The sequence below is a fragment of the Paralichthys olivaceus genome, chromosome 12, assembly GCF_024713975.1.
Source record: "Paralichthys olivaceus isolate ysfri-2021 chromosome 12, ASM2471397v2, whole genome shotgun sequence".
NCBI lineage: Eukaryota > Metazoa > Chordata > Actinopteri > Pleuronectiformes > Paralichthyidae > Paralichthys > Paralichthys olivaceus.
Window position 1 is genome coordinate 6961873 of NC_091104.1, and position 14069 is coordinate 6975941.

The following is a 14069-nucleotide window of genomic DNA, read 5'->3' on the forward strand; positions in this document are numbered from 1 at the left end:
AATCTCACACATGTGCATGTTAAACAAGTATGCCAGTTAATTCATGTGCATTGTTCCTTTTAAATAATGAATAAATACACATAATTCTGCGAGATAATCTGTTCAGATCAGCCTCAAATCTGTAACACAATCGTTGAGCTGAATCGGACCCAAGATAATCCTCGAGTAGTGAGCAGCAGGCATTCATTAAACAGTTGAATCATTTTTACAGTAGAAACAAATATTTCTATTTATCAACAAAAAAGAAAATCGTCACACTTTTATCTTTACACTACAAACTAAAAGAAACGAGACCAGAGCTTCAGCAGGAGACAAACATGCTTCAGCAGAGATTCATTTCCATAATTTATGAGGACTATAAATTTGTCCTTGTTATGAAAAATGTCTAACTGAGCCTGACACGTGTTTGATATCTCACAGCACACAAATCTGATGCAAATCCACGAGCAGATATTCAAATGCAGCGCCGGCACCGAAGAGGCCGTGCTGAGCAGCGAGTGGGTCAAAAGCTCAGCGTGAACATGGCTCCCTGCTTCAGCGGCTCAGAGCAGCAGTGTCCCTCTGCACCACTGTTGAGTGTCTCCGTGTTGTCAACTTTAAGTTTCACTGCATATAATTTTGAAACTTTGTCATTTCTTTTTTCAAGCGAAAGAAAAAGGGATTTTCTCCGCACTCGACAGGAATAAACTTGTTATCGCGACGACTCAGCACAGTCAAAAGTCCTGAGTCATGCCTGAGCTGTCGGCGCTCTGTGACAACACTCAGACGCCAATCTAAACAGTGTGATGGGAAGTACAGTGGCCCACTTCGCCCCAATCACAACAGAAGTCATGAGTCAGCTCTGGCTCGTTTCGCCTGCAGCGGCAGGCGATGGGAAGCGTGCGGCTCGGTCCAGGTGCTGCTTTGTTGCCACAGCAGTGTTTTTTCACTGCTGACCATCACCTGACTCGGGGAAATGCTGAGCTGGGAGGAGCCACAGTGCACTGGGACAAAGGACACTTTCAACACTTCGTTCACACATCAACTGTATTGCATGTGTCCCATTAAGCCCATTGTACTTAAGTGCTGACGAGGGATGCGCCGTTTTACCGTTAATACCGAAAAAACCCCACACATGCTTTCTGTTATGTAGAAGTTTTCTACTTTTTCTGAGGGTAGTTTTAACTTGCATATGAATTTGTTCAAGAAACAATCCGTAAGATGAGGGACACATGAAGACGTCAGTGGCCGTGCTAGTTTATCTGCAAAAAATTTTATCGGTGAGGAAACTGTCCCTGAAGTGTTACTTAAAGCCCGCTGCATTTCTCTACCTCTAAAAACTATTTCTCCACTTTTAGACTGAAACCTGCTGAAAAATATGACCACGAACCTTTCACGAATATTCACGTTAAAGCACGGACTCAGACTTGAGGTGAAACACTGGGAGCCCTTTAGATGCAGATTTTAAGAAAACACAGAGAAGAAGTCCTCAATAATCTAAACATCTACAATTCATCTGGGAAAACTCTGACTGCAGATAACGATGAAGTGACGTGATCAAAAGCTCCAGAGCAGCTGCTACATGGACCTTGTGGGGAGATTGTTTTCTCAACTGCTGTTTTCAACAAAGAACTTTAAACCCCCAGATGTGACATTTATACATTTCTTACTGATGATTTATATTTATTTTACATGCATATCTTACCACATGGAATAAAATGAAATATCCCAAATGTTCACATATGTACACGTATGTAGATGCTTCTTATACATGAAAACAGTCTCTGTGTGCGGGATATGGGAGGTGAAGCTGCAATCTTTTGTTGTTTTGCCCCCAGTGTTGTTTATCCATGGGATCCTTCTGAGAACCAAACACACAGATTTAAGCTTCCTGATCATCACTTCCACATGTGAGTCAAACAGAGAAGCAGCCTCTCTTTCAGTTTGGCAAATAAACCTTGAATGAAAACTAGCTGCAGTCGATTTGGAGGTTGAACACAGAGCACCTGGTGTGCAACACGAGGACCGATAGTCTGGACCATGGTGTGCACAGACTGAACAGACTATAACGTGAGCAGGAAACCTTGATCATGACTTTACAGTCTATTCCAGTCCAGCTCCACTTGACCTGCTCTGACCAATTGGACTGATGAAAATGTCACTTTGCACTTAAAGTTGACTTTTTATTGTCATCAGGTCATTTTCCACCCGTTCGTAACCCTTTATGTTGGTCATCAGCATATGTGTTAAAACTCAATTGACCAAACCATCATGGCGTCGTCTCCAAAGCAAAAAAACAGGGAGGAAAGTAATTGGGTTTGAACCATTATTTATTCTTATTTTTAAAGTCACATTAGGCAGAGTGTGAGAGTCGAGAAAAACAGAGATAGAGGGGGGCAAGAAAGAGGTGGAGGGGTGGAAGTGGCAGGTCAACTACTCACACTCAGTACAGATACATGGAACAGCTTGATACACTGAAACCATATATTTGTAATAAATAAAAAATGCCGGAATGACTTATCTAGGGTTTCTTTTCCCATTTTGAGATGTCGGTTAAGGTGTTTACATGCAAGTCCAAACTCTGTCTCGTACGATCAGAAATTTGGTTCTTTGGCCACATGTAACTCCACTGACTTCACGTTGTTCTTAATTGGAATTCTGCGAAAAACCTTTGTGGTCCTTTTCAGTAGCCCTCTCCACTGGCTTTCCACTTTGACAATGCTACCGTCTCCCAATTTTCTTAATTTTTTTCAATATTTTTATAAACGCCTTCTTCACAATTCTGCAAAAGGACTTTTTGTCCTTTTTCAGTGGCTTTTCCACTGTGACAGTTCGACTCCTGTCATTGATTTTCTTATCAGCTCTAGTGTGAAGTCGGTAGCTGCTGAAGGCCGACACCGCTGATGCTGATTTATCAGCACGCGTGCGGTGTTTGTTGCCGACGGCCGACACCGATACCGTTGATGCTGATTTATCAGCACGCGTGCGTCGTCGGTGTTTGTTGCCGACGGCCGACACCGTTGATGCTGATTTATCAACATACGTGCGGTGTTTGTTGTCGACGGCCGACACCGACACCGCTGATGCTAATTTATCAGCACGCGTGCGGTGTCGGTGTTTGTTGCCGACGGCCGACACCGTTGATGCTGATTTATCAACATACGTGCGGTGTTTGTTGTCGGCGGCCGACACCGACACCGCTAATGCTGATTTATCAGCACGCGTGCGGTGTCGGTGTTTGTTGCTGAAGGCTGAAGCCTTCTCCTCAGGCTCATCCTCTTCAGAGTCTTCCTCCTCAGGCTTTTCCTCCTCAGGCGTTTCCTCCTCAGGTGTTTCCTCCTCAGGCTTTTCCTCCTCAGGCTCCTCCTCCTCAGGCTCTTCCTGAGCCATATCACATGGGGAACACTCACTGTCGTCCTCTTCCATTCCCAAATTGCCCATTTTGGACAGAGAAGTAAATAAACTGAATAAAACACAACAACACATTAGAGGATCACTTAATCAGTTAACACTTTTTTTCTCTTCATTCAATATCTGTACTGAAACCAAAACTCAGTTACTCACTATGGTTTTGCATGTTCCAATATATGGGACATGGTGAGGAAGGGGTGCAACAGTGCTTCCTCTGGGGTGAGCCTTCTGTCTGGGTCAATCTCCAGGAGGCCTTTGATGAGGCTGAAAAAAGCTCTCCTGTCACTGAGCTCCATGGAACCCTCCGACAATGGGTAGAGCTGGATTTTAAAAAACACAGTACATGAGAGATTAGTTAAAATTGTCAGGTAATTATTTTTAATATTTTTGTTTTGTTTGTTTTTCGTCATTTCTTTTCATACGTCTGGTGTGTCTTTCATGTATGTTTGCCTTTGTAATATTTTAAGCAATGCTTCTTAATAAAAATATTTTTGAGACATAATTATATATTCAGTAATGAAATGGGTAACTTACTGTTATTAGGTCATCCAGGGTTTTGAATAAAACTTTCTCTGTTTTGTTCTTCTTGCTATAAAATTCCTCGGAGATCTAAAGGAACAAAACATGTTGGTCAGATACTCATTAATATATAATTATATATATGTAATGATATCTAATGATATATCATTAATTAGTTACACATTAGACAAAATACCTTTAACCACCATCCTGGTTTAGACCAGTACTGGTCCTCCTTAAAGAACATATCGGTGTACATCCCAGCTTTAAGGAGGTGGTCAGCTGGCAGGCCCAACAAGCCAACGACTGCTTTGACCTGGAGAGAGAACATAAAGAATCACATCCTACATCAAGTCCCCTGTCGTGTTTGGACAAGTGTCTGAATGCAACAATCTTTGTATTGAAATCAACATATATTTGGTTTCTTACTGTCTGGTACTCGCAGCTGGGGAATGGGTGAGCATTCAAATACAAAAAGAGAAGCACACAGGCAAGACCCCACATGTCTATGGCCTCAGAGAAGGGGAGGCCCAGGCTGACTTCAGGTGCACTGTGTGTACAAACAAGATTCACAAGAGCTGTTTAGTACATTGTTAAATTCTGCATGTGTAGTGAATATTAGGACATTGCCATTGACAACAATAACACACATGTAAAACAATGAGCTTTGCACATTGAACTTACCGGTAACCCAGAGGCTGACATAACTCCCCGAGTTCGCTCGGGATGTTGGACGACAGGCCAAAGTCAATTAGTTTGACTCTTACGGGAGTAGCATGAGGGTCGACCACCATTACGTTGTCTGGTTTAATGTCAGAGTGAACCACTCCAATGCTTTTCAGCGCTTTTAAAGTTGTGACCAACTGCAGAGACAAAGGAAATCATGTAAAAAGTTAGTTATAGATACTGAGCTGAGAGCAGGCTTCAACAGATCAAGAATAAATACAATTATGCTACTTCAGCAAGTACGTCTTTTCTCAGGTGGTTGACTATGTTACCCCGTTGATGATTGATTGATTAAAAAGCCACATCATTGTTACCTGGTGCGCTATCGGCCGGATTTCATGGAGTGTCATTCCCCTCCCTAGCATTTCGTTCATGCTGTGAAGGTCCATATCCAGCTTTTCAAATACCAGACATGTTTGTCCGTTGTATCTGAACTTCTCAATGAAGTGAACCAGGTTGTTTTTCTCTGGATCAAGAACCTTCAGCACTTTAAGCATCGCATACTGTGGAGGAAACAGGAAAAATTCTATTGGTGGCAGTGACAGCGTGGTATCAGCATTTCTTTTGATAGACAAGTCATGAGCAAGAAAATGTGTTAAAAGGTATTCATGCATACGATTGAATCTACTCTACCTCTTTTTTAGCATCCTGTTTATCTTTTAAGATTTTTATGGCCACTTCCTCTGATGTGCTCAGATTCACAGCCCTGACAACGCTGGAAAAGCCTCCTTCTCCAATCCTCTCCTTGACCAGGTAGCGAGTGGTGCTGCTGCACAAAATGGTGCCCTTTGGCTTCTTTGACTTTCCAGATTTCCTTACTTCAGTCATTTTATCTGTGACAAAGAAGGAGAACATGTGAAGGTTACAATGTGGAGTCAGCAGAGGCAGGGGTGAAATAAAATCAAGTTCCTGCTGGTACTATTGCCCCAACCTTGTTTCCCTAAATGTAACCAACACATTATCTGTTTCTTCATCTCTCTTTTTCTCTTAAACATCTGAATAACTGTTCTTTGGATTCACAATATCAGAATTCTATCCAAGTTACACAATACAAAGATACGTTTTTCAAACTCTTTACCTGCAACTATGTTCAACTGTCAAATAAATATTTTCCATGAAGTCATAATATAAAGCAGAATTAGCCTTGGAGCCTCCTAAGGACTGTAGTTGTGTAAACATGCTTAGTTACTCCCCATCACTGTCTTGAGTTTTACTTACCAGTTTTATCAAAGCTTTTAAAATGTGGTTTCTGCTGTTTTCCTTCTTCTTTGCCTTCTTTCACTTCTGTAGGGGTAGTGTGGGTGTTCGAACAACAGGTACAGTAGGTACGAACAGAATGGATACAAGAGTATCTGCAGGGACTTAATATATCTAATTCTTGACTAAGATATAAAGGGATCATAGGAAAAGTAGAACCTATGATCGTAATATGCCTTTGATGTTTTTAGTTGAAAATAGATACACAAAGACATTATGACAAAATAGTTCCAATACATTAAAAAATGGGGAAAAAATACATTTTTAAGTACTTTTACATGTATTTACTTATTGATTTATGTATTTGTACTTTCATTTATTTATTATGACAGAGTACTAGGGCCACATTTAAAAAAAAAATTGGGGGAATTAATTACGAGATTAAAGTCACATGACGTTCAGCTTTGTGACAGAGGGAGAGTGGACCAATTTCAGAGAGAGGTAGAGAAACCATGTTGTAAGGTTGTAAGGTCTTATCGCCATCCATGGGATTTCATTAAAAAAATTCAGCCACCTTAAGGCTTCCTGGGAATATCCCGTAACTATTTGGGGTTTTTATTTTGAAAATACAGCCTTTTTTTAGGCTTCTTAGGAACATCCCTTAACTATCTGGGGATTTTATTTTGAAATTCCAGCATCTTTCAGGCTTCCTGGGAGCACCCATAATAAATACACAATGACATTATGACAAAATAATTAAATACATAAATAAATGGAAAATAAAAAATAAAATCTTTATGTATTTTTACATGTATGTATTTATTTATGTATTTGTACTTTCATTTATTTATGTATTTTTATATTCATTTATCTGTATTTCTCCATTTATTTACTTACGTATTTCTATTTCCATATGCTAATAAGGTAGGCAGTCCTTCCTCAGCCTAAAGCCGGATTGGTTATGGGTCGGCTCTACTACGACTGCCTTGACTTGACTGGTACAAGGAAGCTTTGCTTCTATCTTGGTATTAGTGACTCAGCTAAACTGTAGTTGTTACTGACTGTGTCTGATCTACTAACGTGATCTGCCGACGACTGCAGGGGTGGAGTAAAAAAAATCAAGTCCAACACTTTTTACGTATCGTAGCGTCAGTGAGACGAGAACAACGGCCGATCTCACGGGGTTTGTTTTTTTCGTTGCAGCGAATGTTGAGGAAATGCTTGTATTTTTTAACAAAGAACAAAGTTGACTGAGTAGTTTCTTTCAGCGGAAAATCAAAACTGTAGTGTATAGTGACCATGTCAGAAGGAGATCAAAAATTAATCACATTGTCTTTGCAGGTAAATATTGAGAACCTTTTAATTTGGTATTAATCAGCACATTAGAAAGGAAAAATAGGGCACACATGAAATAACATAACAGAAAGAGAAACCATCAGATGTGCACGACCAGTGGTTACGTATTAAGTGAATCTAATATATGTAATTACATATAATAAAGTTTTAATTCCAAGGTATTACGTGGATATTGTTCTTCTGTTGGACATTTTTCAGGTGGTTTGGATTTTAACACTTTACATTTATGGATATGGAGCAAAAGACCCATCTGAATTCTGAGAGTAAAGACATAGGACATGTCATGCGTGTCACTGACATGTTGGACAAAAATTATAACCAGCTTGTATGTGTAAGAACCAGCATGCATCAGGTTAAGTCAGCGCCGCACCAAGTGGAACACACCTTCTAAGTGTACTGTTAAGTGTTACTTCGCCAACACTGGGAGTCAACATAACCACAGATATTTGCTGCCTCTGTAAATCCTCTACAGGAACAAAACATCCAGGTCAGATACTTTGTCATTAATAAGTTCAACACAAACCGTGGGTTTAAAACATCCTCCAAACACTCACTGCAGCTGCAAAAGATTGATTGATGAGCGCACAGAAAGAATTGAGAATGTGAACATTTGCTACTCTGGAGTTTGGCCCAAGTTTCTATTAGAAGTAATTCATTACTGTGCAGTTTCTGATTGAAGGTTCTCAAGGAAAGCAAAATAATAATTATTATTATTATTTTTCAGAGTGACAATGTACATGTAAATAACTTTAAACATAGAAAACCACAGCCTTCCGCTGTATCACACCCTAAGTTGTATATTGTACCGGTCACATGTACCCAGAACCGAGTGGTTTGGGGTTTTTGCATTACTATTCCCAGCTTGTTGTTGTGTTGTTGTTGTTGTTGTTATTGTAAATGTCATGTGGTATTGCTGTTTAGTCTGGTCCTGTCATTTGTATGTTTGTTTATGAAGAAAATTAATAGACACATTTAAAAAAAAAAAAAAAAAAAAAAGAAAACCACAGCCAAAATATCACCCTGTTGCAAATATTTAGAAAAACAAACGTTTTGCTCTGCGTCTTAGCCTCTCGTTGAAACACAAACAACGTTAAAGTCACTAAAACTGAGATTTTTACCCCCTAAAACTGTAGACTTTCTAAAAAACAGTGATGTCGCAGCTTACATCGCACATGCCCACTGTTGCTTGGAGCTAAGCGTTGATGTCGATTTTATCGCCACCTACTTGGCCTGACACGCTTGTTTGAACATTTGTGGTCATTTTTAAAAACAGGACTTTTTTTTGTTTTAATGGAAGGGAAAATCTCCATTCAAGAAAATATTTGATGTAGTGCAGACAAAACCGATGACCAAAGACAGTAACATAACATTAGGTTTTGTGGAGGAACTGTATTTTCTGCTGGGCAAAGAAAAATCTTGTGGGCATTTGAGTTTCTGAGCAGGATCAGCAGAAGGTCACAGAGGTTGGAATTACGACCAGCGAAAAAGGAAGACATGGTTCACGGCAAAGTCAGAGTGAAAAAGAAGAGGACAACACTGAGAGCAGTTCAACATCTGTCCTCCATTGATTTATTATTCACCACCTTTGTGTTTTCACTCTGTGACCCCGGCTGTTAATGAACTGGACCATCAGCTGAGGCCAACAGAGCTGCTGTATCACCCTCCCTCCACTGCCAGACACTGCCTGTGTCCATCCACCAGCCACTGCACCTGCCGGCACTTCACACAGCCCAAACCACTCCACTGCCCCGCAGCTCGGCCAAGGGCTCTCCACTACACAGCAACAACGGTGCAAGCGGGCGCTCCTTTTGTGCAAAATCACCCGGGGTGGGGCTGTGGAGGGGAGGTGTCTGATACAACTTGTAACGAGATCTGCCGTGAGCACTTCAGAGTGGCTGCCTGTTTGCTGTTGCAAATGAGGTAATGTCGGGAGCGTGCAGACTAATCCTGCAGCGGGAAACTGTGACATAAAACTAGAGCATGGGGGGAGCTCGTTGCTGCTGCAGAATTTAAACTGTGCAGACCGTATCACAAACGGTACAGAGTCAGCAGTGCGTGAAGTCCCTGCAGGGAGTCAACTCCATGAGACCAGTTGACCAGATGATCAATAGAAACCACTGATTGAAATTCAGATGTTCAATAGGCTACTTGTCCCACTTTAGTAAAATGGAAGAGTGCAATGGTACAAATAGCCTTTGGCCTCGATATTCATCAGAACACTCTCTTCCCAAGGACTTACTGACACAGATGGACGGATCAATTTATTTCCAACATTATCATCAAACTCAGTTCACAGAAACGTTCACTCTAACTCTACTTTTCTTCTTACTGGTCTCTAACCTCTGGCCACCGAGGAAGACTGATTCACTGCATTTAATTGACCTCCTTGTGCTTTAGATTTAATTGGCTACAATGTAAATAAAACCCTAAGAAACATCCTGTCTTCATAGTTAAAATGCTGCAATTACCTGTTTAAAACACACTGAGCAAATAAAACTGATGCACCACCCTGTGTGCAGATTAAGACAAACTTCCTGATGAGACTAGAGGGAGATGTTAATATGTGTAGGCGAAAAAAAACTTCTCTTAAAAACCTCAGCCAACTAATCAGTCACATCTATCTACCCCAGATAGATGACGGTGCTAAAGAGCTAATGGAGACAGGAAAAATGACAAAAGTAAAAGATAATGACACAAATTTCAAACCGTTTTTACGTGAAGTTCAATATTTAGTTATTTGCCTGAAAAAGTGTAATTTGCTCCCACTCTCCTCATTTAAATAGCATTTGCAGTCTTAGCTACATGATCCTAACCAGGGAAAAATACGCTGCCACATGGGAAATGATGCGTTGATACATTTCCGGCTGAAGCAGCAGCAGCAGCTGATTTTGGATAAACAGAGGAAGAAGGGGTACTAAGTGGTTAGTGTGAGCCATGGAGGCTGCCGTACGAACAGACACGAGGAAAAATCTGACTACATCAAGACAAAACATAGAAAAGAAAAAACATGGTGATCACACTTAAAACATCCTCCCATCTTGCAACATTATGATTAGTGGCCAGTGTTTGACAGGAACGCATTGCTTGATAAGATGTGCCAGCACTAAATTTACCCTTTTAGAGTATCAAGTGAATTATAAGGTGAGTTTATTTATTTACTTTTAAAATAGTAATGTCCAAGCTAATGACTACATTTATTAAGTAATACCACGCTCCGTTATAACTCAACGTCACAACCGAATAACCCGAGTTACTAGCCATTTTTAGCTAAACCACTTCATAATAATACATTGCGCTGCATTTCACACGTGGAAGCCGGAGAGTTCTGTGTACAACATGTTAATGACAGACTAATAAACACTAAAAACTACTGTTGATACACAGAAATTCAGACTTAGATGAATCTTCTGACTCGGGGGTCAGAAGATACGTAACTTCCAACACTGTTAATGACAGAGCAGTTTCAGAGGGGAAACGCCCTTAAAGAGTCACAGAGGTCACGCACCGCCGTAGCTGGTGAGGATAAATGATTGACTCCAGGGTGACACAGTGACAAAAGATGGCCTCCTGAACACGCTCTCTTTGTGCAGAGACTTGAAAGCTCCTCTGTCTGAGCCTCTTCTTCCACACTCTGCCTCCTCCCTCCTCCCCCCCAGGGGCTCCACCCATACAGCTACTGAATGGAGGAAAGGTGCGCCTGCTGCCTGCTTTTACCTCGGTGTCTGTTTACTCAAAGCTGCTTTCACTTAAATGAGACGCACTGCAGCTGCTCCTGTGAGGAGGCTTACAACTAATACGCTCACATGTTCAGAGACTCTGCGAGTACAGTGCGAGCCCCCCTCGGCTTCAAAGAGAGGCCTCGCAGCGAGCTCAGGCGCTTGAGAATGCATGTGGTTTGATTAATAGCATTAGCAAAGGAAAGACCTGACTACGTCTGATTCCTTCCCATGTGGTGCAGAGAAATTCCTTGGAAACATGCACGCAGATCACCTATAAACCCCCTCCAGGTCCTATGCTATTGGATACATGTGACCATAAGTGCATAGTGGTTCCAGACGTGGTCAAGGATTGAGCAGGTTTTTCACTCTGCAATCTTAGCTCCACAGGAAATGCACCTTGACCCCAAAATCCCATGGTGGATGTGGTACAGGTCTGGGGTCTCAAGCTTCCAGCAAACTGTGGATACAACACCAAACTCCAGAATGTGCAGAATGATTATCAATAATACGCTGAATGAAACTCAGCAGTCAAACAAATCCAAACAGATTTATTGACCTGTTACACATGGCTGATTTCTGCGTACGTTTCTAAATTTGGAGCATAAGCCTGAGAAAATAAGCTATTTGCATCAGGGCCCTGGCATTTGGGAGCTGTACAGATAAGAGCTTGATGAGGACAAATTAGCTTTCACATTCCTGGAACAAATAAAGTAAAACTCATTCAGGGCCCAGAACAACAGCATGAAAATGTTTTCCAGGCTGAGAAAGACTGGGATCTAAACTTCTCTCTCCAGTCAGCCGCACAGTTACTAGGCTAAAAAGAAGTTACACAGCAGAAACAGAGGAAATACTGTACACTTACTATTATTATTCGGTTGCTAGAAAACAAGCCCTCCGTGTTGAAAAGTTACAACTAATCCAATAAGAGTTCAGTCGTTTCTATTATTTGATCAGATTAATACGATTTTTCTAACAAGGCCGAGAGTCTACATGCTAGCAGCTGAGAGGTTATACACAGGGCGGCTGTGGCTGAGGGGTAGAACAACCAGAAGGTCGGTAAGTGTCCTCGGGCGAGATGCTGAACCCCGAACAAAAAGGTGCTGCTAATAGATGCAGTGTGTGATTGGGTGAATGGCAAAACTGTTCTGTAAAGCGCTTTGAGTGGTTAAGGTTAGAAAAATAAATACAAACCACTAACCACTTATACATATATTAGAAGACATGCTAACATGCACCATTCGGATTTAGTGTATAAGCATGCTAACATTAGCTACCTAACACTTAAAGGGACACCTGATGCTGGCAATGTGATTAGCTTTGCAGATAGACAGTCATAAACCAAAATTGTCATATAATGATGCCGTCCTTAGGGGGACATGGATATCTGCATTTTCATGGCAACTCAAAACCAAAAATGCGAACCTCATTGTGACGCTACCTAGAAAAAGTCAAGAAATCACTAAAGTGGTTAAAAGTTCATCCTTCGGAGACCATGAATGTTGGCCGCAAAGTTCAAGGCAATCCATCAAATAGTTGCTGACATAAACAGACCAACCTCACCATCCACACAGCCAAGCCTCGAGCACGGATCAAAATCAAATGATGTTGTTCGCACTGTGAACAGAACTTTTCCCTCGTGTGTGTAGAAAAACAACTCTCTACAGGATCAATCTTTGTCAGCTGTCACATTGACTCTTCTTGGGTAAACACTGGCACCTTTTCTCCATCAACAGCAACAGCACAGCCCAGTGGAGAACAAAACCCCCGCCTGAGACGTAGAGTCGGGTTGTGCACGAGTCGTCAGGATCCTCTGACATATCGTACATCTGTTAGCAGCTTTGGGCTGTGAAGACGAGATGGTTTCCTCCTGACTGAGAGCTTCTCATTAACAAAGTGTTTCGCTTGATTACGAAACTTTTAAACCGGCCATGTTCGCGCAGGATCGGCTTACGGACAGAAATAAAGATGGAAGGGGGGCAGAGGTGGGTAGAAACGTGAGCTTTTTGATGGTAGAACACAGGTTTGAATTCCAGCAGCTGTTGTACTCAAGTGTTTAAAGTTTATATAAAAGAAATCATATCATTTTATCAATTTATTTAAATGTATCGCTCAGACGTGGCTTGTTTTTCATATAAGACGACAAAGCCCCATTTTCAGCAGCCATTAGCCAAGTGTCCAGTTTCAGCTCAAACCATTATGTTTGAAACTTAGATCTGTTCACTAGTAGACTATTTCTGGGTGAGGTCAAACCTTTGAAAGCTATTTAATGCAGGTTTAAAACAAAACAATTTGTATCTTCAGTGAAAACATGAAGGGGTCTCCACCTTTAATTGAACCCACCAGGTTGAGGTGCGTACACATAAGCCTCCCTGTGATGGGGCGGCTGGATGCCCCCTCTAGGATGTGGTGTCAGCGCGTGACCCCATCAATCTGGACAAATGAGACAGAGACAGCGTGAGCGGGGCCGATGATTGGCTCGCCGGGGGAACTCCTGTTGGGATTTACAGTCCAACAGTGTTAACCACGACAGCGAGCGGGCGCAGAACTGTCAGACCTTTATTAATATCTCTTTCAATTTCCTGACTTCAGATTATCTCACTGTGCGCCGCAGCCACCCTGACAGATGACTAAGCGACCGAGGAACGGAAACTGAACCGTCTCCCGCCGTGAAGCAGACACAAGGTTGCTCATTTCCCTGAAGCGTCTTTGATTCAGGCGGAGGTGCCACCCGAGACGCGAGGTCGAGTCACATCCTTCATTTTCTCCCTAATGGAATAATTGACTTTTCTTTCTTGCTGGGAGTTCGATGAGAGTTTAAATGAAATCCCTGATTCATGACTGTTTAAAATTAGCCTCCTGACTGGAGATGATTTGCTAAGCTTAGCATAAAAAGTGAAAATGAGGGTAAACAAAGCGTGGCTCGGTCTATAGGTAACAAAAGCTGCACCTCTACAGCTCATGGACTAAACATGACTAACCCCTTTGTTTGGTGCATTCACTTGCATCTGTGCACGGAGATCTGCTGATATTACAGCCACCAAAACTGTGGACCAGACATTTCCCGGACTTTCACATGAGGAACGCAGCTGGACACAAAACTACACAACACGAGAGAATGTCCAGAATATTCGGGCGAGGAGTGGTGCCTGGTTAAAGAGGACA

General features: G+C 41.7%; 2 protein-coding genes across 6 annotated transcripts in view; both read right to left on the reverse strand.

Annotated features, from left to right (window-relative positions):
• actn1 (actinin, alpha 1) overlaps nt 1-14069 on the reverse strand; it is a 52046-nt gene that overhangs the window by 33608 nt on the left and 4369 nt on the right. The window lies entirely within an intron of this gene.
• Nucleotides 2292-6052, reverse strand: LOC138412203 (homeodomain-interacting protein kinase 2-like). The gene is made up of 9 exons (XM_069535464.1): nt 5854-6052; nt 5269-5468; nt 4950-5138; nt 4594-4772; nt 4339-4459; nt 4106-4225; nt 3925-3999; nt 3544-3710; nt 2292-3442 (listed from the first exon to the last, which is right to left on the reverse strand). Exons 1-9 carry the CDS (start codon nt 6035-6037, stop codon nt 2701-2703), a joined length of 1977 nt encoding a protein of 658 aa, XP_069391565.1. The 5' UTR covers nt 6038-6052; the 3' UTR covers nt 2292-2700.

What these genes read in the sequence shown, in the direction of transcription:
- LOC138412203 (XM_069535464.1), bottom strand. Translation starts at nt 6,037, where the DNA reads ATGATCCCTTTATATCTTAGTCAAGAATTAGATATATTAAGTCCCTGC. An exon ending in TGTCAGCCTCTGGGTTACCG is followed by an intron (nt 4,460 to 4,593) that starts GTAAGTTCAATG and finishes TTGTACACACAG; the next exon opens with TGCACCTGAAGTCAGCCTGG. An exon ending in CCCTGGATGACCTAATAACA is followed by an intron (nt 3,711 to 3,924) that starts GTAAGTTACCCA and finishes TTTAAAATCCAG; the next exon opens with CTCTACCCATTGTCGGAGGG.